At 46.2% G+C, this 25201-nt stretch overlaps 1 protein-coding gene and 1 long non-coding RNA gene across 3 annotated transcripts in view; one reads left to right on the forward strand and one right to left on the reverse strand.

The window, feature by feature from the left end:
- Nucleotides 1-2352: 2352 nt before the first annotated feature.
- On the reverse strand, nucleotides 2353-5088 carry LOC102027702. The gene is made up of 2 exons (XR_259162.2): nucleotides 4899-5088; nucleotides 2353-3996 (listed from the first exon to the last, which is right to left on the reverse strand). It is a non-coding gene; the product is annotated as an uncharacterized LOC102027702 (long non-coding RNA).
- Nucleotides 5089-11300: 6212 nt separating this feature from the next.
- Nucleotides 11301-25201, forward strand: part of Stat1 (signal transducer and activator of transcription 1, 91kDa) — a 35359-nt gene continuing 21458 nt past the window's right edge. For both annotated transcript variants that reach the window (XM_005373296.2, XM_005373297.2), the window contains exons 1-8: nucleotides 11301-11386; nucleotides 14116-14244; nucleotides 15052-15196; nucleotides 16691-16789; nucleotides 21180-21269; nucleotides 22696-22774; nucleotides 23815-23906; nucleotides 24258-24409. In XM_005373296.2, the coding sequence (XP_005373353.1) occupies nucleotides 14117-14244; nucleotides 15052-15196; nucleotides 16691-16789; nucleotides 21180-21269; nucleotides 22696-22774; nucleotides 23815-23906; nucleotides 24258-24409 (785 nt within the window). In that variant the 5' untranslated portion in view covers nucleotides 11301-11386; nucleotide 14116. The remainder of the gene's footprint in view (nucleotides 11387-14115; nucleotides 14245-15051; nucleotides 15197-16690; nucleotides 16790-21179; nucleotides 21270-22695; nucleotides 22775-23814; nucleotides 23907-24257; nucleotides 24410-25201) is intronic.

Consider the following 25201-nt stretch of genomic DNA (forward strand, 5'->3'; position numbering starts at 1 on the left):
CCCTGATGGGATCCTCCCTTCCCTCTCTGCTTCCTGTCCACCATACCATAAGCAGCTCTGCTCCGCCATACCCCTCTGCCGTGCTGTCCTGCCCTGGACTGCCCCTTACTATGCACTGAATTGTGAGCCAAAACAAACCACTCCTCCTTTAAGCTGTGGGTGTCAGGTACTGTGTCTCCGTGTGAAGAAAGTGACTAAGACATTTCAAGGGGAGAAATTGGCTTTTACTATACTAACGTGCCTTTTCCCTAGAGATCCCACATGACTAATCTTGCCCTTTTATACCCATCCACATGTGCCCAAGTGAATTCTAGACTGTTCCCATGGGTCAACTCTTCTGTGGCTCGAAAGCCAGCTCCCTTGCTCCTTTGCACGCTCCTGACAGTACCCTTAGGGCTAAGGTGTCTGGCGATGGAGGACCACATCTTTTTCAAGGTGCCTTTTCCCAGTCTCTGCTTCCCTGCACAAACCCAGTCTTCTGAACTGGCCTGAGACTTATATCAACTGACAGAAGAGTTGGAAGAAATAACATAAACCTGAGTGTTATTATTACAGTTTTATATTTGAAAAAGTAATTTGCTACCAAGGAATATTCAGACAAGTAGATTTAGATACCAAAAAGCTGCATAAGCTCATTCGCTAGAATGAATCAAGAGTACCATGGAGACTTAGCAGCCTTCCCTACCATGCAGACATTTGAAAATATATTTGTCACTATAGAGCCTGGTGAGGTTTCCCATGTGATCACAGCCATCGTCACTAAGGCTAGAAAACACAAGGAAGTCTATGGTTTGCTTCTTATAGTGAAGGCACAGGTCACATTATTAGGTTGCAATAAGTGGCAATTTGTATTTGGAACCAAAAGTCAAAATCAAGTTTTTGACCTCAGGGTAACAAGTTATTTCCCAAGAGTATGAGTCTGGCACTCCAGAAATCATCTTCATGGGGGAAATGGGAATTTATTAGAGGATTCCAAAGGATACCTATTTAGTCCAAAATAAGACATCCCACATGAGCTACAAATGCAATGGGAAGGGACTTTGGACTGTATTTCCAGCAAACTCCATCCCAGAATATTTTTTGTGCAAACTATGACTTAGTTCAGATGACTATAAAAGTAAGCAGTTTCTAAGCAACAGAAATTTATTTCTCACAGTTCTGGGAGCATGAGATCTGAGAACAAGTTTTGGCCAGGGCCAGAGTCCAGTGAGAGCCTTTTCCGGGGAGCAGGCAGCCGACTTCTCATCTCCTGGTAGAACCCTCAGATTAGCAGCGAGCTCGCCGTCACCAGGTCTCCTCATGAGGACCCTGCTTCTTGTGACCCCACTGTCTCCTAGCAGCACCACTTTGGGGGTTAGAATTTCCACATATGAACTTGGGGGCAAGGAACAAACTTTCCAGTTCATAACAAGCTAGTGACAAGCTATATTTAATAAAATATAGATTTATTTTCCACATACATATCACATGTTCACTTCTTCCCTCCCTCACCCCAGACCAATCACAAATAAGCATTTTGCTGATAACTTTTCACATTTTTAAAATGTAATCGCTCGAACAATGTGTTCTGAGTATCAGTGCCTTTATCCAGACTGTGGAAAGAAGGCTGCTGGCCAGAAGCTTCCCTTCAAATCTAAGGTAGTAAGGAGGGGCGTGGCCATCCTAGGGCTCTGTTCTAGCCACATCATCCAGACTTAAACTTGAATCAGTGTGCATGGGCTCCAGTTTCTAATGTAGGCTAAAACTTTGTAAGTTGTGAACATTTATTGATTTGACATTGCATTTTAAAATCTGGCTTATAAGGGCATATTCAGAGTACAATTCACCCTTTTTCTTCATGCTAGTCTATGAATTCTAACAAATCCACATGAGTGTGCACCTACCTCTGTAAGACACAGGGAATGGCCAACACAATTCTCACAGGAAGGTGTTGTAAGGACATGGTTAAAGACATTCTGTGCAACCTGCTCCCAGGAAATACAACTCCATGTAGCTTCTCATATGCACAAAGGGCTCCATTGCACATACATTGGACCATTTCACTCCTTGCTGAAATCTTTGAATGATATCACTACATTAGCAATTCTTGCTGGGGTGTATGGGCAGGACATAGGGTTTATAAATTTGAATGGCAAAAGTTACAGTTTTATTTCTAGAACCTTCCAGCTGAAGATTTTAATTTCCATTGATTAAGGGCAGCAAACCCACACCACTTTTCTATGATATCATAGTTGTTACAATTAACTCAAAATATTGTTTATGCTAAACATACCTTGGAAATTGCATTCATCAGACCCACTGCCAAATCTTGTTACTTAATGCCATTTATAAAAAAGCACTTATATTACAAAGGAGGTTTCAATATGGTTTTAATATATCACAAAGTTGGCTCACTGTATTTCAATACAAATGGTTTCCTTTTTAATCTTGTGTGTTTTATTTAAACAAAAACATTATTCTTCAAAGGAGTTTATAGGTTTTGTCAGGCTGCCAAAGGGTTTATGCCACCAAAACATTTTGTAAAACACAGTTAGGAATTCCAGTGCTGGAGAAAGGCTGTAATTCTCAACAGATTTCCCACAGTCACACACAGTCTTTGGTCTCCGTCTTCAGCTCTCATCACTTCTCATCCAAAGCCCCCCCATCCTCCAACACGCAGACACGCAGGACTGACTGAACTGCTTTCAGTTTCTCTGGTGGCTCAGGCTCTTTGCCAACGCCCTGGGCCATGGCCTCTCTGGCCAACCCTGGATGTTGTTCATGCACCCCCAGGCTCCCCACAGCCTTCCTGCCAAGTGCACATGTGTAAACACCTTCACAAAACCTGTGCAAGAAAGACGCAGTCACACCCTGCCTTCTTCGTAGCTTCCTCTGGAACCCCACCCAGCACTCCTTATGATGCTATCGATGGGCAGCACCTGTCCCTCATCAAACTCCAAGCAACCCTCACGTGTGGGGACCAAGATGGCCTTGCTCGTGGTTCCATTCCTGGAACCCAGCACAGTCTGCCCCTTAATAAATATTTGCTGATGAATTAGTGTTTGAACACTAGTAGTGTGCCAGATAATGGTTCATTCCGTCCTTTCCTTTGGTCTTTGTTCTGTCTGCAGAACTAAGGTACAATTCTCTGGATGATACCTCCAAACCTCAAATTGCCTCTACTACACCCCAACTGACAACAACATGCTCACTCTTGACAAACACACAACTTTTTTCTCTATTTCACCTCCCCTTAACTTCCAAGCTCTGTGGAAATGGTCTAGAATGGCACTTACCCTAACTTCCCTATGATTTAGACATCATCTCATAGGTGCATAATAACCACCTACCCACAGAGGAACCAAGTGTTCCTGAAATTTCCCTTAACGCTCCCTCTGTTAAACCCATGACTCCTACAACCCATAAACTCCCTCCTACTCCCGGCCATGGACAAAGTCCAACACAACACCCTCTTACATCAGGCTTGACAGTCCTCCCCTGAGACGTCTTATGAACTGTTACAGACAGAAAGAAATCTAAAATCTAGATGCCACCAGACAGGGTAGGGAGAGGGCAAAGGGCAGGGGTATGGAAGGTCACTCTCCTTACAACCCTTCAGGGAAGATTTTCAGAACCTCCATGCTCAAACAGTCTCCTCTTCCTCATTTTTGGGGCTCGGAGCCACTGCTGAAGCCCGAAGTCCGAATGGGGAAGCCTGTGACTGCACTCCCAGCGGGGGGTCAGTGATGTTCCTCCATTCCACAGATATGTTCGAGGACTCCTCTGGATCAGTTACGCCTTTCTCATCTGAACCACAAGACCCAGGAAGTGATTTTCTTGACGATTTTGTAAGTTCTTCCAAGGACGGCAGACAATGCCATTGGGAATATACAGGAGAGAAGGCAATTCACCACACACACTGGAATCTTGGGGCCTTACGTTTAATCCGCCGCTCACAGAACCCCGTATCAGAAAGGCAGCAGAACAGCGCAAAGCTTTTCCTGTTTCCCTTATGCCCTGGCGAGGAGAGATGAAAACAGTAAAATAACTCAGGAGAGGCTGAAGGATATGAGGGTTGGAAGTATGTTGCAGAGGCACCGCAAGTGAAGGTCTCTCTGAGGCTGTGGTGACTGAACAGAGACCTAAAACACAAGAAGAAGCCAGTCCAGGAGCACTGTCAGGAAAGCAGTACCCCAAAACCACAGAAGTCGTGTGCATAGGACTCGGCAGGCAAAAACTTGGGGCATTTGAAGAGCGGAAGGAGGGTTGGCGGGGGGAGTGGGGCAAAATGAGGGAGAGGGCAGGCTGTGCGGTGCCCCACAGGCCAAGCTGAGGGCTCATAGCAAATGTCATAGAGCCCATTTCACACAGGACTGTAAATAGGGGCGCGGTGTTGTAAAGGGTGCGTCCTCAGTACACCTCAGTTGCTGCTTAAGGAACGTCCAGCGAGGTGTCCACGGAAGCCAGACCCTAGCTCGCCCTGAGGATCGGTTCCCTAGGCGCACCCGGCCCATCCTAAACGTCTTCCTAAGTTTTGGATACAGGCCTCACATTTTCAATTGCACCTGGCCCTGCAAATTGTACCGCTGATCCTGGGTGCTGCTTCTTAGAACACGGAAAAATAAACGCGCGCCTGCTCCTGGGGGTTCACAGCAAGTGCCCACGAGGCCTGCAGACCCCGGGGGCGCCGGGCCAGCGGCACAGCAGGAGGTCCCCTCCCCACTGCGGGATCCGCGGTCTGAAGCCGACGCCCGGCCTCCCTGATCGAGGGACAAACTCAGCAAGCTGGGCCCCAGCTGCTTTTGCTCGGCTGCACTGGAAATCGCTGGCTAGTTTCCCAGCTGTTCTCCGGGGTAGCGGCCAGCAACACGCGGCACCCGGTAATCGCGGGAGGTCCCCTCGCTGCCCCTGACTGTCACCTGATCGCGCTCTCTCCTCGGTTTTGTGCAGGGTCCAACAAGCTCGCTCTGACCAAGTGGACGAGCCTCCCGCGGCCACGCCCCCAGACGGCCACGCCCCCAGACGGCCACGCCCTATAGGAGGCCCCGCCTCCCAGACAGGCCGCTCCCGGTCACGCCCACACCGCCAGTTGAACCCCGCAGTCCGGAGGTCAGCGGGAAATCCCAGGGCCGCGCCTGCGCACTGCGCCCCGCGCAGCTTTCGCTTTTCGGTTTCCTATTAAAGGGCCGCTTCTCGCTCTTGGTCTGTTTCCCCGAAACCACGTGGGGTGGCTCTTCCGAACATGGGCGCCCCTCCCGCCGCAGTGCCCGGATGGCGTCTCGCGGCGCCCCCTCGCGGAGGCCGGAGGCTCCGTAGGGACGTCGCAGTCCACACGGCTGGCGGGCGCGGATATTTAAAAGACTGAAAAAATGGTCCGCTTCCCAGAACCATGTCCATTTTAGAATATTCTCTGCGCTTACATTTGTTTATATTTCTGTGTATTCTTACAGTAGGATGACACTGTTTTCTAACCATCTTCATTTAACTTTTTAAGTGAGTATTTTCCAGTGTGATTAAATGTCTTGGAAAGCACAGCTTTGATATTCTATAAGCAGTGCTTTATCAGTCGCAAGCACAGGTCGCTTCTGATATTTTATGATTATAAATGAAGCTGCCATGCACACCTTTGGATACAACTGTCACCTATGCCTAGTCATTTCCTTGTAGATTTTCTGGAGGCCCAAGACTTCTGAAAAATGATTTGTGTTCTCTGCATTACAACATTCAACAGGATTCTGGGTGTCGAGCCAGAACACCGCTTGTGTGCATGTGTCATGCTCCTAAAATACTCACGGCTTTCCATCACACCAGAGTGAAATATCTCAGGCACCCCCAGCAGTTTTGTCCAACCCTGCTTTGTACCCCCGCATATAGTAAGCGGCTGTGCAGACAGCTTCTTACAGATTTGCACCTTTTACCTGAGAATAATGCAGTTGCTCAACCAATGCAAGTAAGGGATCGTACAAAATCCAAGTCCCGAGTCCAAACTAAAGGATGTAGAATTTGGAATTTGGAAATCAGGAGTCCTTCGCTTCAATTCCATTGTGTTACAGGTGGACAAAGCAGACTTCCACTGACAGACCTGCTCCAGGTTGCACGGTGGCAAGGCTTACCATCGGAAGGCAGGAGGGTGAGGAGGCACCGGCATTTTTAGAAATGCCTGTACTAGATGTGTGAGTTAGTGCAATATCACCAGCGTTAGGAAAACACTGCTAAAATACAATATGGTGGCTGGAAAGAGAGGGAAGTCTCTCACACTTACTTTGGGCTTGTTCATCAGCAGTCACAGGTCAAGGGTATAAAGAGCCCAGTGCAAGGCAGGCTTTGGAGAGGACAGGATGAGGACCCACAGGCTGACGCCTTGGAAACGAGAGGCCCAGGGGAAAGGCTGGCAGTGGCAAGGGCGGTAAGTGATCGTACTCGGGGAATTCTGTTTCAGGGGTCAGTTGTAGCAAGCCTAATTCTACTCAGAAGATCGATACCATTGATCTGATACAGAGCGCTTGCTGCTGCAGGGCAAACCAAACTTTCCCAAACTCGGTGAGATGAGACAAGCACTTATCATGGCTCCAGATCTAGGGGAGGCTCAGATCAGCCAGCCGGGCCAGGCCTGTCTGGTCCTGCCTGGGTTCTCATGGTTGAAGGGCTTGGATCGTGACTCTGATCCAGCCATGGCCTGTGGCCCTTCATCTGGCAGAGGATGAGCTGTGCTTTTCATGGAGCCTGAGCAGGGCTCTGAGAGCTCACAAGACTAAGCTCCAAATGACGCAGCATCACATCTACTGCCCGGTGTTGGTCAAGTCTAGTTACAGGCCACTGGATCCAGTGACCAGGGAATCTTCTGCTGGAAGGAACTAGAGTCACGTTGCAAAGAGATATAGATAACAGAGAAGGGAATGAGGTGGCTTGTTGAAAATAATCCACCAGAAGATCCTTCCTGATTTGGTATGATGAGGACTATGTAAGTGATAATATCTTTTGCCGGGGCTTGTAAGCTTGTGTTCTTTATATTTCTAGTCTCTGTAAATATTTCTGTATAAATTGCTTTAAATACTTTGTACAACACCGGGCATGGTGTAGCATGCCTGTAATCTCAGCATTCTGGGAATTTGAGACAGAGCATCCCAAGTTCGAGCCCAGCCTGGGCAACTTAGCAGCTCAGCAACACCCTGTCTCACAATAAAAAATGCAAAGAGGGGTGGTAGCACAGTGGGATGACCTTTGGGTTCAGTTTCCAGCAGTGAAAAGGATGCTTTGTCCAATAAGGCAGTTATGACCAACTGAACTAGGTGACTGGGGAATACAAGGACTGAATAAAGAACAGGAGTCACATTGCACAGATTCTTCTGCAGAGCAAACCTCCAAGTGGAGGGGCTGGCATGGCTTCTAGGAGGCTTTGCACATAACATCATGCGACATCATGCGACGTGGTAGGATGTGGTTTCCAGACTCCTGATCACCCTTGCCTCTCTATTCACTAGCAGGGAGATGAAAATGCCTGCATTTCATCTTATTTCTGACTGGCCGCTGGTGACAAACAGGACTGCCGTTTGTTGCTCTTTTCTTTTTAAAACCAACACAAGTCTTTGCATTTATTGCTTTAAATTATACCATATTGGTTCCAGCCCAGCAGCTTTCTAGCTTGCTAAGATGATTTAGGGTTTTCCTTGTTCACTGGGAAAGAGTTATGTCCGTGGAGGTGGAGGCATCTTAGCAACACACAATGACAAACACACACTTCTCACTTGGGGGCCTGCAGGGCAGCTGCAGCCATCTGTGCCAGGTGGCAGATTCAAGGGGGTCCACATGCCTCTCTTTCCAGGACTCAGGCTAGAGGAGCAGCCGCTATAGGGGGAAGAGGCAGGTTGTCTCCCAGAGCAGGCAGGGACCACACAATGGCAAATCAGTCCCTATAGAGCACACACAGTTCCGGGTCAGATGGTGTGACCTGAAAACTGCTGCCCTCCCTTTGGCCAGAGCAAGGCCTCTGGAGCACAGACAGGAACACTCTATCCTTAGTGAACCCGTGATGGTGCAGGAAGGGAAAGACAAGGTTTGAAAACAACACAACTTACCAGACATGGAATGAGCTACTGTTTTTCTAGTTATATGCCTTATGCAACTATGATATTGCTGATAGATACAGCTTCCCAAGCTGATGTCTGTCATGGGTTTGGATCTTGCTGTTGATCTCTAGCTTTTCATTTTTTTTTTTTTAGATGAAAGCAGTCTTATGAAAAAATAAATTAATTAAAGCAGTCAACGTATTAAGTAGCCACACTTATAGTTCACCTGATAATAATTCAGAGTCATACAGGGCTAAGACTTGGATGCTTCAGCAATCATAATAACAAAGGAGCATTAATATTTATAGCATTAAGGAGAGGGCAGGACATAGAGTTCAGCTGGGTCACTGGACAGTGACAGGAGAGGCTGCAAAGAAAGGCAGGGACACTTGTGGAGGATCCAGACCAGAAGTTGGCTCGCTACTGGCTCTAGTAGAGTGCATGCATGACGACGTACACACATAGTTCATATCCCTGGGGACTTATGTAGATCCTTCTCCCATCCAAAGTCGCCTCATTGTTCAAGTGGATTCAGATCCCATGCACTTGAAGGAACCAGTTGGTTGTATGGCTCTCGGTGATACCTACACAGGGAGGTGACACTGAAGCTGAGGTCTGAAGCCAACACATGAAAGAAAAGTCAGGCAGCAAAGACGATGGGGAAGAGGGATGCTGCTAAGGGGTTTTCCAAAGACAGCACTGCTGGTAAGAAGGCCCTGAGCTTGGGCAAGAGCTTGTGGCATATTTGATGAGCAACATGCTGAAGTAAGCAAAAGAGGATAGCACAAGACAGGGTTAGAAAAAGTGACAGGGGAGCCAGGACTTTATAGCTGCTGGAATCGTGTAAGCGCAAGAAAAACCACTAGAAGATTTTCAGGTTAGCCAGTGAGAGCTACTTTGCAGCTTTAAAAAAAAAAAAACTTAAAAATTTTTATTTTATTTTAAAGAGAAAAGAACAAAAAGAAATTAGCAAACACAAAGACATAAACAAAACAACACAAAAACAATAAAAATGATACACAATTTCAAACAAGATAATAGGAAATTAACAATGGTTGTTGTACTACATATTGTTAAAAAAAATTTTTTTTAATTTGCAATTTAAAAAAAATCACTTGGGGCCAGGGAGATAGTTCAGGGCTAGAGCGCTTGCCTAGCAGGTGCAAGGGCCTGGGTTCCAGCCTAGGACTGAAGAAAATATTCACAGCAACTGAAGTACGAAGAACGCAGTGCATGGGCTGAGAGCTGGGGTAAGGCAGCCCTCTGGGAACCCACACAATAATCGGGTGAGGCAAAGAGGGTGGCGGAGGAGAGGGAAAGGCAAATCGGGACTTGGAAACTAATCAGGAGAAGGAATCAAGGAGTCTGAGTCTCAGGGGCGGGGGCAGTGGGCAAGCGAGGATGACGTCTAGGATCTGGGCATGCACGGTTAACAGAAAATGAGCAGGTCTAAGGAGAAAGAGGGTGGCTTTGGTATTGTAAGTATTTACATTTCTTAGTAGTATGCCTTTGCAGTAGTAATGGTTACACTCACCGGGGAGAGCTGAGACACACACATCTAAATTCCCTTTACTTTTCCTTCTCCGCCTTTCACTCCCTCCTCATCTCTACAGTCCCCTTCACATTTACAAAAGATCTATCTCCGTTTCCTACTGTCTGTATTTACTTTGCTTTTTGAATTATTTATATTTCAAATTACTTATATAAGAGAAACCATGTGATATTTAAGCTTGTGTGTCTGATTTATTTCATTTCACATTATGGTCTAAAGAGCATCCATTTTTCCTACAAATAATTCAGGTTTATCCTTCTTTATGACAGACTAGCAGTCCACAGTGTATAAATATCACATTATCTTTATCCACTTGTCTGTCGGACATACAGGCTGCTTCTAAGGTTTAGTATGAGTTGTGCGGCTGTAAACGTGGGTATGCGTTATCACTGTAACAGGATGTCTTTCACTCTTTGGGGAAGATACCTAGAGAACAGTTGTGTCGATTGGAACTTCTACTTTTAGTTTTCTGAGGAGCCTCCATACGGGTTTCCATACTGCTTATACTAGTTCACATCCCCACTCGCAAGGAAGAAGGGATCCTCCTCCACCTGCAGCCTCGCCAGCATCTGTTGCTTGATTTCTTTTTTCTTTTCTTTTTTTTTGGGGGGGGGGGCGCTGGGACTGGGAATCGAACTCAAGACCTTGCGCTTGCCAGGCAGGCGCTTGTGTCGCTGAGCTATATCCCGGCCCTCGTTATTTGATTTCTGAATGATGACAATTCTCTCCGGGGTAAGGCAGAATCTCGGAGTAGTTTTTGTTTGTTTTGTTTTTTTTTTTTTTGGTTTTTCTCCGATACCGGGAACCGAACTCATGACCTTGCGCTTGCCAGGCAGGCGCTTTTGCCACTGAGCTAAATCCCCAGCCCCTCGGAGTAGTTTTAATTTGCATCTCTCCACGGCTTGGCGCTGAGCATCACTAGTGCCCTGGCAGAGGTCCCTGGGTAGCCCCGTAGGGCCACGTACAGTGGTTCGTCTTTCATCTTTAGGAGCCACGGTTCATCTTGAGGAGGCTCCATCTAGAAGGGCGCAGAAGCTCTTAAGGGCAGCTGGGAATGACTGGCCCAAGGTCAGGCTGTGACAGAGAAAGCAGCCCGGAGTAAGGAGGCTGTGCTGTCATGGCGACCAAAGAACAAGGCCTTGCAGGCCTGCAGCTTCCACTGTGCCCACGGCTTCAAGGCAGTCAGGCAAAGCGAGGGCCAAAATGTCTTCAGTCTGGGTTCAGCAACAGGAAGTCGGCTGCTAAGCTATTGCAGGATGACCTGGCGCTTGGCTCTGTCCACCGCCCTTGCTGGCGTCGCAACGGACGCAGGCGCAGAACTCCTTTCTCGCCTTCTCCCGGCACGCGGACGCCAGGGCCCCGCCCCCGGCTGGGCTCGCCGAGGGAGGCGCGCCTTGCACGGAACAGCCACGTCTGATTGGCGGGCCGCGGAGCCCGGCGATTGGCCGAGGCGGGAAGGAGGAAAGGGGCGTGGCCGGCGGGGCATTTTCTGAGGCCGCTGCTTTCGTTTTCCTGCGTGCTGTCTGGGTGCTGCGCTGGCTGTGCCCGACCCCTCTGCGCCCACCTCCGCCGAATCCCCGGCTTTGCGATCGCCGGGAAGATCGAGCTTCCCTGTGGCTCGCGCCGCCCCGCGGAGCCCTCCTCCCGGTGTCCGTCCCCTTCCTCGCGGCACCGTCCGCTTCCTTTTGCGGAAAGTTTGATCGCTGTCCCGGCTGAGCCAGTCGAGTCCGACTCCTGCCTGGGCGGCTGCAGCCTCTGAAACCCAGGCCCTCGCGGCGCACGCCGGCAGGTCAGTGAGCGTCCTGTAGACGAACGCGTCTGCAGTCTTTGTTGCTGTGGTTTTTAATTTTCTATTTTGGTCCGTGTTTGCAGTATGCGGTGATTGCATTCCTCGCGGGCAGTTGGTACAGAGACAAAACACATCTCGATACTTTTCTCATTCCCTTCCCTGCCCTCCCTCTCTTCTCTCCTGGTCCTGTGCCACTTGCCAAGGTTCAATCCCCCAGTTTTCTGTTATCTATTCTCTGTTTTGTCCTATATTTATACTTTCGGTTTCTCATATAAATCATGCGATATTTAAGCCCGGTTTATTTGACTTAATTTTATGGCCCCAAGGTGCATCCATTATTACGTTTGGGGTGAAGAGTTTGCTGGTCTCCAGGAATGCAAAAGTGACATTTAGTTTCTGTACAACTAATATAATTGCTCTTTTAAAGATAAATTCTGAGCAGTACCAAAGAGCTCTTGGGTAGGTATATAGATGTGCAGTTGTTCTTGCTTTCGATATTGTTTCTGTAGGTTAGAGAGGGAGTTGATGCGTTAGAAAGAAAACATAAGTCGCCAGCACAATCCAGCGTGTACCACTGATTCACGAGGTTGCTGCGCCGGAACTTACGGGATTGTTTGAAATACACAAGATTTCAGTTGAACAAACTGTTACTGAGCACATATTGTATGCAGGAAGCTTCAAGGCTCACAGGATGTTCAAAAAAGAAAAGTAATCCCGCGCGGTGCTGGAGCTTAACTCTACGCAAGATGAGAGGCGTCATAGTGCTTTACAAGGAAAATTGGTACAGGTGCAGGGTGCAGTGAGGGACCGTCAGGATTGTCTGTGGTAAGTCTCAGACCTGGAACGTTTATGCCTCATTTTGATTGCTGGGAAGATTGAGAGAGGCAGAGGTTTGTGCAAAGGCTGTTTTTGCGAGAGTTAGTGACAGCTGGATCCAGTCAGAAAACATGAATAGTCCCGGTCTGGGTTGCCTTGTGGATGGATGGAGGTGGGGTGGAAATCAGCCTGGGAATGGAGGGTGGAGGCATTTTCCACAGGAGTGTGGTCCAACCCCGTGCTTTGGAGGCCAGAGGAGGCTAGAGGTTGGAGGCAGGAGAAGGAGTCGACCCTGATATGGAGGTGATGGAGGGTGTTCGGGCCTCTCCCTGGGTTGGTACCAGGTTTCCTGAGAAGGCGGGATTGATTCTGGATGTGTGAATATATGTGTGAATATGTTGGATTTGAATACATTGATTTGCTGCTGTGTGCCAGGTACCCTGTTTGCATTAGCTCCTGCAGTTCTACCCAGTTTGTGGGGCAGGGAGCGAGTTACCGAGTTTCCTTAGCTCCTGGAGGAGGATGTAGCCTCCCCACTGCCTGCTGTGCCAGCAGGGAAGAGGGAGAGAGCTGCAGATCTGCAACCTTCTCTCAGAGAAAATAAATTTGAAGTGAAAAACACGGTTGCTAGAGCAGAGGTGCCGGGGTGGCCGTGAGTCCATCTTTACTGGTGTTGTGAGGGTGACTAGCTCTGGAGTACACAGCCCCTCGCTCTCTGGACAGATGTTGGTGGAGTAGATGGGACTTCGTGCCTGCACTTGTGTGTGCTCACAACAGCCTTGCATCCCCTCCGTGGCACGCCCCACCTGAAGATCAGACGCGTCCTCTGCGGCCTGGTGGGGTGAGATCCACTGTACCGTCCTGAGTGTTGCCAGGATACAGAGCCTGAGTCACAGGATGGCTGTGAGCGTCTGTTTTCCAAGCAGATTTTTGGACTTTCTTTTTTTTGGGTGTACCGGGAATTGAACTCGGGACCTCATGCTTGCCAGGCAGGCACTGCGCCACTGAGCTAAACCCGGCCTCCTGGACTTGCTTAAATCAGGGTTTTGTAATGTTTAATTTTGAGGACCACAATATAAAACTGACCACATAGTTATCCAAAGAGATAAGTATCAGTTTATTCTTTCAAGTTGCGTCTAACGTTGTTTTCATCTTTAAAGATCGTTTGTGAAATTTACGAGTTCTTTGTGCCAGATTTGTTGCTTGCAGTAGGCATAAAAAAGTATCTCTCTTTTAAAATGTATATAACAAAAATAATTAACTTTACTATGTGAACCATTAAACATAAAATACCGGTTAAAAGTATTTGGGATCAAATTACAAATGAACTGTAATTTATAGGAGAGCAGTTTTTAGAGAGTTATTATGACTTGCCTTAAATTTAGTAATGCTTTCCATTTATTTATTTGACAAAAGTACAATGTTGTTTTAAAGTCACATTTATTGGGCAATTACTTTGTGCCTGACATTGTTCTGGGGCTACAGCAATGAACAAAAATCCCCTAAATACTTCCCTTCATCAGGCTAAGACAAATGATAGTCAAAGTAAAAAATACATATATATATATACATAGTGCATCAGAGGGTGTGAGTACTGTGAAGAAAAACACTTCAGGGAAGAGGGCTCCTGTTTTCCAGGGTGAGAGGTGATTGCAGGTAGAGAAGGTGACCAGAAAGGGCTGCTCTGATTTGTGGACATGTGAATAAAGACCTGAAAATGTGTTTCCTGGAAAAGAAAAGAATGTAAACCAAAAATTCAATTAAAAAGCAGACCTCGGATATAGGCGCCATTTAAATAATATATTTCAGAGACCAATTCTGGCCCAGGTTAAGCTAGATAGGAAAGTAGTGGAGCCCGGGGTGCATGTTGGAGATAGGGGCTCCGTTCACCATGTGTGTTTTTCCCCTCTTAGGATGTCTCAGTGGTACGAGCTCCAGCAGCTGGACTCCAAATTCCTGGAGCAGGTCCACCAGCTTTACGATGACAGTTTCCCCATGGAAATCCGACAGTACCTGGCCCAGTGGCTAGAAAAGCAGGACTGGTGAGCAGAACTCACGGGACAGGGAAGAAAAGTTTCTCAATGCTTTAAAAATACTGGTTTGCGAAGATGAATCTCTTCCATAGCAGGGGGATCACCCGTCGCACAAAAATTTCATTTAAAAAAGGGCATGTGTCTGTGTGAAGCTAAATTCATTAGTCATGGGGCACTTTTACGTAGTTTTGTTAAATTTAAGTGTAGTATGTATTCGTAGATGCTTTGGAGAAGTTGGATGATACTGACATTAATTATTTTTCAATGTGACATCTAGATTATGGAAAGAACTAGATTCAAAGAATTAGTTCAAATTGTGGTAAAACATTGATTAAAAATATAAATAAGGCAATAAAATTAAGGGACTGCCTCTTAAAACTGGTACATGTTCTGACGGAAAAATCCTAAACACTCTGAAACTGTTTGACATACAGTGATGGCCCCATTGATTTTTTCTCATCAGCTGATAATCACCGTGAATAGTTCCTACACAATCTCTTAGGCATTGCACAATTTTTCATGCCAGTTTTACTTACATACTGAAAATGCTATGTAAATTTGCTGAAGGCCTTAGCATTTTAAAAAGGAAAAAAACTCAGACCTAAGAAACGCTTGAAATTTACTTCATAGTCTTTTTTGTTTTTTTGTTTTTGGTTTTTCTCCGGTACCAGGAACCGAACTCACGACCTTGCGCTTGCCAGGCAGGCGCTTTGCCGCTGAGCTAAATCCCCAGCTCTACTTCGTAGTCTTTTCAGTAAGGAAACGGCATTGTTTAAGCAGCTTCTAGAATGGGTGGGTGCTCTCTGTGTCTCCTAGGGAGCATGCGGCCACAGACGTGTCCTTCGCCACCATCCGCTTCCACGACCTCCTGTCACAGCTGGACGATCAGTACAGTCGCTTTTCTTTGGAGAATAACTTTCTGTTGCAGCACAACATAAGGAAAAGCAAGCGCAACCTTCAGGTATGGCCTGGGGTTTGCGATTGTGTTAGTGTCTTCCCATACGGGCCCAACACAGCATCCAGCGCTGGGTAAATAGTACTGAGCTGTACGTAAACCCCCACCACGTTCAGCGTGAGATACGTGAAATGCCCATCCGTCGCATAAGCACACAGGAAGTTCTAGGGTGAGGTGTGTCACTGTTCAGTGTTAACAGTGGGAGAAGTGTAAAACCTTGTTTTACTAAATATTGTTGATATTTGAGCCGAAGAGAAGGGCCTTGGTTTTAGGAGAGTGAGCCACAGGAACACCTTCAGCTCCGGCGACCTCAGGGGTCAGTCAGGTCTACGTCCTCGGGGCACACATGAGGATTAAGTTGGGCAAGCATGACTCCTCTGAGCCCGCTAGTGAGTTAGTGACTTGGACTGGATTCCACCTTGCCTTGCGCCCTGGTGGAGTCGCCTCCCCTGGAAGAGTAGAGGTGAGGCCAGGTGTGGTGGCACATACCTGTAATCCCAGCACTTGGGAGGCTGAGGCAGGAGGGTCATTGTGAGTTCTAGGCCAGCTTGGACTACATAGTGAGTGCTAGCCCAGTCTGGAATACAAAGACCCTGTCTCAGAAAGAAAAAAAAGAGTGGTAGAAGAGAAAACCAAAGGATGACCCAGACCTGAGAACAAGCTGCAGAGTTTAGGAGTTCATCATCTTCCCAGCCTGCCTCTAACCTGGTGTCCATATTGATTCTTTATTAGTGGGCCACTTCTGCTTTACTGGGGGTAAAAAGTATCATTTTCTTGTTTTTATACAGCACAACCAAACTTTCCACATTAGACAGTTGGAAGGTTTTTTTTTTCTTTATGAATGTATCTGTGATGAGGGGGAATCAGGTGAACTTTACAGAAATTTGCTGTCGCTTAGACTTTGCCTGAACATACGTGTGGTGAAGAGCCACACGCGCCAGTATTTGGCATTCAGGCTTTGACAGTGGGGACAGAAAGACCGATAGCTTTTGCCTAGTTTAAGGCAAAGGTCAAGATGCAGTAATTGAGGCGTACGGCGGGTACTTCCTATATAATTTTTGTTGCCTTGGGACCCTAACAGAGGAATATCAGTACAGAAAAATAAATGAAAGTATTTCAGAAGGGACTGGGGGTGTGGCTCAGTGGTAGAGCACATGCTTGGCTAAATCCCCAGTTCGGAAAAAAATATTTATATGAACACATGTAAAAACTTTGTTTTTGGATCAAGAAGTACTTTAGGACCTGCACTTAATTGGTAAGTTGAAATCATTTTTTGTCCTAGTTTGAGAAAGAAGTATTTTGATTTAACTGAAGCAGCTTCTGTGGAATTTGATAAATGAGAAATGAGGTTTCTCGGGGGATATAAACAAGTTCATATTTATTTATAATATGCTATGGCTTAGATGTTCTGAGCTTTAATTTGTTTTTATTCTAACCACCCAGTTTTCTTACTGTTCTAACCACTCGATTTTATTCTAACGACTAAATTATTCCATCTAGGATAGTTTCCAAGAAGACCCAGTACAGATGTCTATGATCATCTTTAACTGCCTGAAGGAGGAACGGAAGATTTTAGAAAACGCCAAGAGATTCAATCAGGTACCTTTTCTCCCAACTGAACACTAAAAGTTTAAGTAACAGTTCATCCACTCACTCATCCCACACATAGCACTGAGGCCAGGAGTGGAGCAGTGGTGAATATCTCTCGGAGTGTGAGGTCATGAGTTTGATTCCTGGTAATCCCCACCACCACCAACAACAAAAAAGATCGTGCGTAATAGCACGGGTTCCAGTCAGGAGTGAAACAATGTAGGAGCTCCCTGAAGGTGCAGTGAAGGCACTATTGTCTTTCGGTCAGGGTCAGGAACTTCTCTGAGCTGCTGATCCAGGAATGGAACCAGGCAGAAGGCAAGAGGGTTTCTGTAGCCTTCCAGGGAATCCGTTCTGCATCAGTAGAGGGGAGGAAGTAGTAAGTTTTGAGGGAGAAAAAGAGGTTGACAGGAAAACCAAGGGCTTTGGAATGGGCAAGTAAAACAAACAGAAACTTCTCCGAAGTCCAGGTGGCCAGAAAAGTACCCGAGAGGGCGCTCAACAACGCTGGCCATTCAAGAATGCAAATTAAAACAACACCAAGATTCCATCTGACCCTCGAAAGAGTGGCTACCATCAAGAAATCCAATAATAACGGGCCCTAGGGCTAGAGGAATCTCTCTACACTGTTGATAGGAATGTGAACAAATACAACCACTGTGGAAATCAGTAGGAGATTCTTCAAAAAACTAAAACTAGAAATTCCACATGACTCAGCTCTTCCTCTTCTAGGTATCTTCTCAGAAGAGTTAAAGACATCATATTACAGTGATCTATGCATACCCCTGTTTATAGCAGCACCATGCAGAATAGCTAAATCTTGGAAGCAGCCTATATGCCCATAAACAGATGAATGGATAAATAATATGTGGGATTTACACAGGAGCATTACTCTGCCCTAAAGAATTGACTTGAGTCATTTGTAGGAAAATGGATACATCTTGAGACCATAATGTTGAGTAAAATAAATCAGACACACAAGCTTTGATCTTGCATGGTTTCTCTCATATGAGAAGCCAAAAAGTGTAAACAAAGAGTGAAAGATAGATAATGGGACACAGGGGGATCAATCTTTTGCAAAAGGGAAGGAGAGAGAGGGAAGGGAAAGGGGATGAGAAAAGGACTGAAGGAGAAGTGTGTATGCATCACCAATCCCCACAGGGAGTGTGAGCATTACCTCCTGCATACATGCGCTAATAAAAAATAAAAACGAAGAAGAAGAGAACCAGGGGCTTTGTTTTGACCAAGATTGAGACACCTATTAAATGTTCAAGATTTCCAGACAGTAAATGAGCCAGAATTGTATTGATACCGGACAGTAGTACCAAGGCTTTTTGTCATGGTCTTCCTGTCTTCCTACAAGCCTTCCTAACAGTCAGCCGGCAGCAGTGCAAAGTCGCTGTGGTATTTGCAGTTCCATATTTGAGCAATAGTGTGGTGAGAACAGCTTACTAGCGGGTGATTGTGAAACCGTGTGGCGTTGTGACTGAGGGCATTGTGAACTGGGCAAGGATCCAGAGGACACAGTAGGAAGCACATTGGGTGCATTTCTCGGACTGGCAGCGAAGTGAGTGGGTGCCCCAGGGAACCTCAGACATTTGGGAGAGGGTTAGGAAGTCAAGGTCCTCCGGGGGCCTGTCCCACAGGATGTGGCTCCAGGCAGGCCAGCTCAGAAGTAGATGCCAGCAATGATCCGCACACGTAGGCAGAAGGCCTTGTGGGTTCGCCCTTTCTGCATGGCCAGAGAAGCCCCTTTGATCACTTGGTACTGTGTGATGCCTGGGACTGAGGATTTTCACCAAGCAGTGTCACATAGTTCTAATCCTGATATATGCAGGTCAGATGCTTTGAACTTCTCTTACTCCAGAGTGTATAAAATGAAGGAAAACTTTCTATGAATGGAATACCTAAACCTGATACAGATAGACCAAAAAAGAAAGTTATAAACGCAGTTTATTTAGGACTACCAACATAAAAGGCCCATTAGACTATCAGGGACCAGAATTAAATACTACACTAAAGAAATAAGACATTATGAAGAGGTAGGATTTATTATTACAGTTTACCAGGGTAGACCCTAACTGGGAAGTCCATTAATATCATCACTGCCTTAGTAGATACTAGGAGAAAAAGCTTTTGCTTCTCTTCACAGGTAGTGAAAAGGATCCTACACCCATTTCCTGATTAAAACAAGAAAAAACATCCCATGAGATGGAACTGATGGACACCTCTTTAGTGCTAAAGTGTACATAGCTCAGTTCTAGAGACAGCATTTTACTCAGCTGGGAAATTCTAGCAAGTGAGACACACATGGCAAGGACGTCCACTATTTCCATACTTAACATCATATTGGTGGTTATTGGTCAGTGCAGTTAGACAAGAGAAAACCACTAGAAGCATCAGAATTTAACATACAAAAGGATGAGCTCACCCTTACTTCATAACTATGATGTGATCCCAGCAGAAACAGCAGCAAGTTGTTTTCTGGATGTGAATAGATTGGTTCTAAAATTCACATGGAAAGTAAATCTGCAAGAATAGCACAGAAACTCCCAAAACCATGGAACAATGAAATGAGGCTGGCCCTGTTTGGTATATTGCATGTCTTGTATAATAAGCATGGTTCAGAAGTTCAGGTTTATAAATGGGCAGTGGAAGGAAGGCAGAAATTCTGGAAATAAACCCAGATGCGTATGAAAATCTGGGATAAAAGTTGCAACCCAGAGGGCCAACACTGAAGGTAGTTAAGACCGGTGGATAGGCAAGTGGGAAAAGTTAAAATTGGACTTGTATGTAAGGATAAGCTTCAAGTATTTCAGAGATCTAAAAGTAAAATGGAGGCCCTGGCATGGCATTGCACGGCAGGGTGACTGTAGATGATAATTATGTACTGTGTGTTTCCACAGCTGGATGAAAGTGTATTAAATGTTTTCACCATGAAGAAATGATGGACGAGCCAGGCGTGGTGGTGCACGCCTGTAATCCCAGCACTTGGGAGGCTGAGGCAGGAGGATCGTTGCAAGTTCGAGACCAGCCTGGGCTACAAAGTGAGCTCAAGGCCAGCCTGAACTGCACAGAGACCCTGTCTCAAAAAGACAAAAAAAAAAAAGAAATGATAGACAATAGACGACTGAAGTGGTAGACATGTTGGCATGAACAGTATATGGTATATACATACGTTAAACCACCACATGGTACTCCTTTACTGTGGACAGTTTTTATGTATCTATTTAAAAAAAGATAAACAATTTCTAAATGCAAAAATTAAGTAAAAAATGAAATCTTGCAAGTGCAGTGGAAGAAATAAATTCTTTCACAATCTTTCAATAGGAAAAGACTCTAGGGTAAAATCTAGGTATTAGTAAAATAAATATCTGGTAAGTTTGAGTGCATTAAAAACTCACACATAGAATCTGAACTTTGAAGAAAGAAAGAAGCCACCCTCTTACTTTGAAATGAGAAAGGTCTGCAAGCAGAGATTTTGCTGTGTTGGAGCGCTAAGCTAAGGAGAAGATAACATCCGTGTAGAGTCTAATCTCTATGAAAACAGGGACTGTTGTGTTTGTCACTAACGCCTGGCCCTGGGGTGTTGTCTCCCACGTCCTCAGTGTGTGCTAAATGACTAAATCAGGGTCCCGCAAATGTGATGAGACACTGTCATCTCAATCTTGGTTCTCCTTCCTGGGGTGATATACGTGACATCTACAGCTTCAAGGGGGAGAGGTTTATTTTGGCTCACGGTTCCATCCATGGTCAGTGGTGGAAGGGTGTACAGTAGAAAAGCTGCCCATGTGTTGGCAGCCAAGAAACAGAGAGAGAGGGAGGAGCTGGGGCAAGAGAGGAGCCCTTCCGGGTCACGCCCCCGGGGACCCACCTCTTCCTGCTGAGCCCTGCGTCCTAACAGCTCACCGCTGCCTTAGTAGATACTAGGAGAGGCAAGCGGGAGTTTTAAGCTAAAACTTCCCAGACAGGCTCTGGAAGCAGAGGGCTGCTGCAGCTGTGCTATCCTCATGATTCAATCACCTTTCCAAGACCCTTCCTGTGAATTCATGAGGCCTTAGGGGACAGTCTCAGTCCAGACCATAATAGTTACTGTGCAACAGTTTGAGAAACTCTGACGTAGTTCCTGTGTGGTACCATTCAGCTGTGTGAATTAATGGAAAGTTCTAGAAATACTGTTTATTTCAGGTATGAACTGAACTGAGACTGTAGCCTTCTTACCAGTTTGCCAGCATTTTTTCAGGGCTTTGGGAACTGAGCTATTTTTTACTGGCCATATATGTGGGAAGCCTGTAGTAGATTTCAGAAGGTCTCAGAGGCAGGGAGAACACAAGATACTGACTTGACTTTGGAGTGTCAGAGAAAATGGTGGCTGTTAACCATGCGCTTCTCATTACAGGCCCAGTCGGGGAGTATTCAGAACACTGTGATGTTAGACAAACAGAAAGAGCTTGACTGCAAAGTCAGAAACGTGAAGGACCAAGTCATGGTGAGCACTGAGTGAACACATGCCTTTATTCTGTAATTTCCATTGCGGAAACAAGGTTTCTGTATCGGTCACTTTCCCATCGCTGGGACACAGTACCTGATACCCACAACTTACAGGAAAAGAGGTTCATTGGGCTCACGGTTTCAGAGAATTGAGTCCATGGTTGGCTGGCTCCAAGGAAGAAACAGTGTGGCAGTGGGGAGGAAAGCAGCTCATACCGTGGCAGCCGGGAAGCAGAGAGAGAAGAGGGGAGCAGTGGATGAGAATGCGCCCTTCCAGGCCACACCCACAGTGACCCTCTCCAACCAGCCCATGTCTCAGCAACACATTTAGCTACCAAACTCACCAGTGGGTGACACCACCGAGGAGCACAGCACCTCCATGACCCTGTCACCTTCCAAAGACTTTTGGACCTTAGCAGTTTCAGTTACCTGAGTGTAAAGCTAGTAATTGGTATTTTAAGTAGTTGAAAAGAAAAATTATGCTAAAGTTCCAAACCAGAAGTAAACAGCTTGGTAAAACCAGTGATCACCTAGGCTGCTTATTTCCCTATGGTAACTTTCAAATGCTGCACTTACCTTTTTCTTCCTTCCAACATCACACAGTACATTGTTGACACTGTTTCCATTGTCTGATAAAGGAGATGTCAGACATCGCTTCTCTAGATGGCCCTTTAATTCTACAACCCTTAAATCAAGGTGTTCCTGGGGTCAAGCAGAACTCCCATATAAGCATGGCCTATCCGCCTCAAGTACCTGTTTTAATCTCAGACTTGCAGGAGAAGCAAAAAACATTCCATTGAAAGAAATTCTGGTACATTTCTACTCAGAGTGAGATGAACACACCATTAAAGTAGCACCATGTCAGCTTGGTCTGGAAATAGCCCAAGAAATCCAGAGAATAATGTGATGACATCCAAAACAAACAAATAGGATTTGTTGTCCAATTGTGTTTGAGTATGGCAGAGGACTCTGTTTAAAGTCTCACCAGAATCACCAGGATAGTGGATGTTAAAGCAGGGCTGCTCCAGGTAGGGGGTGGTGGTCACCACCTCACCTCTAAGGATCAAGGACATTTTCCGTGAGCTTGTTGTTCCCTGCGGTATGCATCACACTGAAGTTGTTCAATTCTGAGATAGTCTCGGAAATGATTAGGAAATGTCAGAATTTAGGCCCTAAAGCAAGTGGTGACAGTTTGAGGATTGTTAATATGTCCTCTTTTCTTAGAAAATGCGACTATACACTTACTAATGAAATAGATACTTCCTTATGTGGGTATTAGAGTTTTGTAAGTCCCATCAGTGAGTCTTTGCAGGAGCTGAAACTGTTACCAATTGTTTCCGGGTCCTATAGAAGCAGTAGTCTGTTTCCTGAAGTCTTTAGGTGCAGATGATCAGTGAAATACATGTTTCTGTCTTTATTTGTAGAGCATAGAGCAAGAGATCAAAACCCTAGAAGATTTACAAGATGAATATGACTTTAAATGCAAAACCTCACAGAACAGAGGTAAGAGTGAACAAAGCAATGCCCATTGGCTATATATTTTTTCCATCTGTGCCAAACAACAAAGCCAGGCCTTGCATATTTGCCAAGTATTTTATGACTGATTTACGGGTCTTGGGTTCCTGATGATCCAGGCAACACTTCCTTCAGCTGGCTTCTGTTGACATTGTGGGTCAGGTCGTTTCTGTCACGGGCTATCCTATACCTGGTAGAATGTTCTGTTTCCTTGACATCTGCTGCTGTGGCACCTGACTCTCATCTCCATTGGTGACAACACAAATGTCACCAGACATTGCCAGATGTCCTGGGGGGAGGACTGAGCCACCCCCGGTTGGTAACCACTGGTTGTGTAGTACTCGCTGTATTTCTTCATATGCCTTGGCTACCCACTCGCATAGACTGGTACATGTGTGGGGTTTCCCCGCCCTGACACCTGACCCCCTGCCAAGTCTGTGTGTATGTGCCCCATGTCACCTTAGCACTTTCTGTGTGTTTTCAAGCAGTTTCGCTCTGTTTTGTGGTTGCTACTTCGCTTTAGTGACAGTAACCACTACAGAGAACTGCAGGATGGATTCTGTAGAGCAAGTTCAAGTGGACACTGCTTCTAGCCTAGTAATCATTTGGTTGCTAGGTAGGGAGTATCAGTGTGATTTGGGAAAAAGGAAGAGAGAAAAGAACCTCAGTGACTGGTTCCTAATTGTGCACTTCTCTTTCAGAGCCGTAGATATGTTTCATGGGCATTTATCTGAAGTTTTGAATTTGGTCATTTGTATTCATTTAAGTAAAAGTCTGGCAGCAATTTAAATAGTAAACTCTGCTCTCCGCAATTTCCATGGGTCACTGAAAACTAGTACTTGATAGGAAAATTAGTACTTCAGTAGCTCCAGTTTTTATACTTAGGACATTTTCTTCTTGATGGCTTGATAAAGGTTAAAGAACAGTTGCATTTGTGTCATATCTCTCCTAAATTTATGTGAATCTTGCTTTTCATTGGATTCATTTTCTAACACATTTTTATTTTTATGTTCTCTGTTAATTCATAGAACATGAAGCCAATGGTGTGGCAAAGAGTGACCAGAAACAAGAGCAGCTGTTGCTCCATCAGATGTATTTGATGCTCGACAGTAAGAGAAAGGTAGTGGTCACTTTCCAGAAGACCGTGTTACTTTTGTTTTTTGTGTGTTTTTTTTTTTTTTTTTTTGGGTTTTCTCCGGTACCGGGAACCGAACTCACGACCTTGCGCTTGCCAGGCAGGCGCTTTGCTGCTGAGCTAAATCCCCAGCCCCTTCCGTGTTACTTTTGATGCAGACTATAGGTAATAGACGTGAAGTTTAGAACAGTGGAAAAATTACTTTTATAACCACTTGGCTTAATGTCCTCATTGAACGTAAAAGGATATTTGCTTTGCTTAAAAAAACAAAAAAACTTTAAAAGTTCAGTGATGAAAAACAAGTTTATTTCATCTTGCTTCTTCCTCTCCCTTTAGGAAATAATTCACAAAATCAGAGAGCTGTTGAATGCCACAGAGCTGACCCAGAACACCTTGATCAACGACGAGCTGGTGGAGTGGAAGCGACGGCAGCAGAGCGCCTGCATCGGGGGGCCGCCCAATGCCTGCCTGGACCAGCTGCAGGGCTGGTAAGATGCAGCCCTAGAACCACACCAGGCAGGATGGGCACAGCTGCTGGCCCTGCCAGAGCTTCCGGTCAGAGCTTGGCACGGTGCGGCTTCTCCCGGGCCTGGAGACACCAGGAGAGCTCAGTGTTGGTCATGCCTGTGGCCACATCCAGCCACGTCCACTTGGTTTGGAGTCTTAGAGCTGGCAGCGTGTCACTGGGCTGTACCCAGCCCCGGGGGTGTGATCACTGTGTAGCACACTTTGATGGTTTATTAAGGACAACAGATCGTGAGGCCTTGTCTAGTCTCCCATAAAGCACTGGGTGTCACAGCGATCATCCAGTCACCACCCAGAGCACTTGAGAGACACTGGCTCTTGGCACCTTGCCTGTCGGGATTCTCAGTGTGGTGGATAGACAAGGGAATAACGCTGCACAGCGGACAGACCCAGGTGTCCCAGCAGCAGTGTACTGGCTTCCATGGGGAACAGGGGTCACCAGAAAGCTTTCAAACAAGAGGTGACCTGCCCCACCCGAGGGTGACCCATCATGGCCTATAGCTAGGAATATAACTGGCCTATAACTGTCCGGCAGAGCGGAGCCCCTGACTGCATGATAGGCAGCTGGAGAGGCAGGCAGGCATGGGCAGGAATACACACCGTGTGTCACCCAGCAGGGACAGGAGCACAGAGGCGAGTGTAGACCTGGTGAAGGGCGCGTTACCCTGGTGTTTGGTTGGAAAGCTGGTCTGGCACAGCCTGGGGCTGGCGCAGAGGTGAGGTCCCTGTGATGCTGCAGCGTTGGTGGTATAGTG

This window comes from Chinchilla lanigera, unplaced genomic scaffold (assembly GCF_000276665.1).
Source record: "Chinchilla lanigera isolate Chin_1 unplaced genomic scaffold, ChiLan1.0 scaffold00002, whole genome shotgun sequence".
Classification (NCBI taxonomy): domain Eukaryota; kingdom Metazoa; phylum Chordata; class Mammalia; order Rodentia; family Chinchillidae; genus Chinchilla; species Chinchilla lanigera.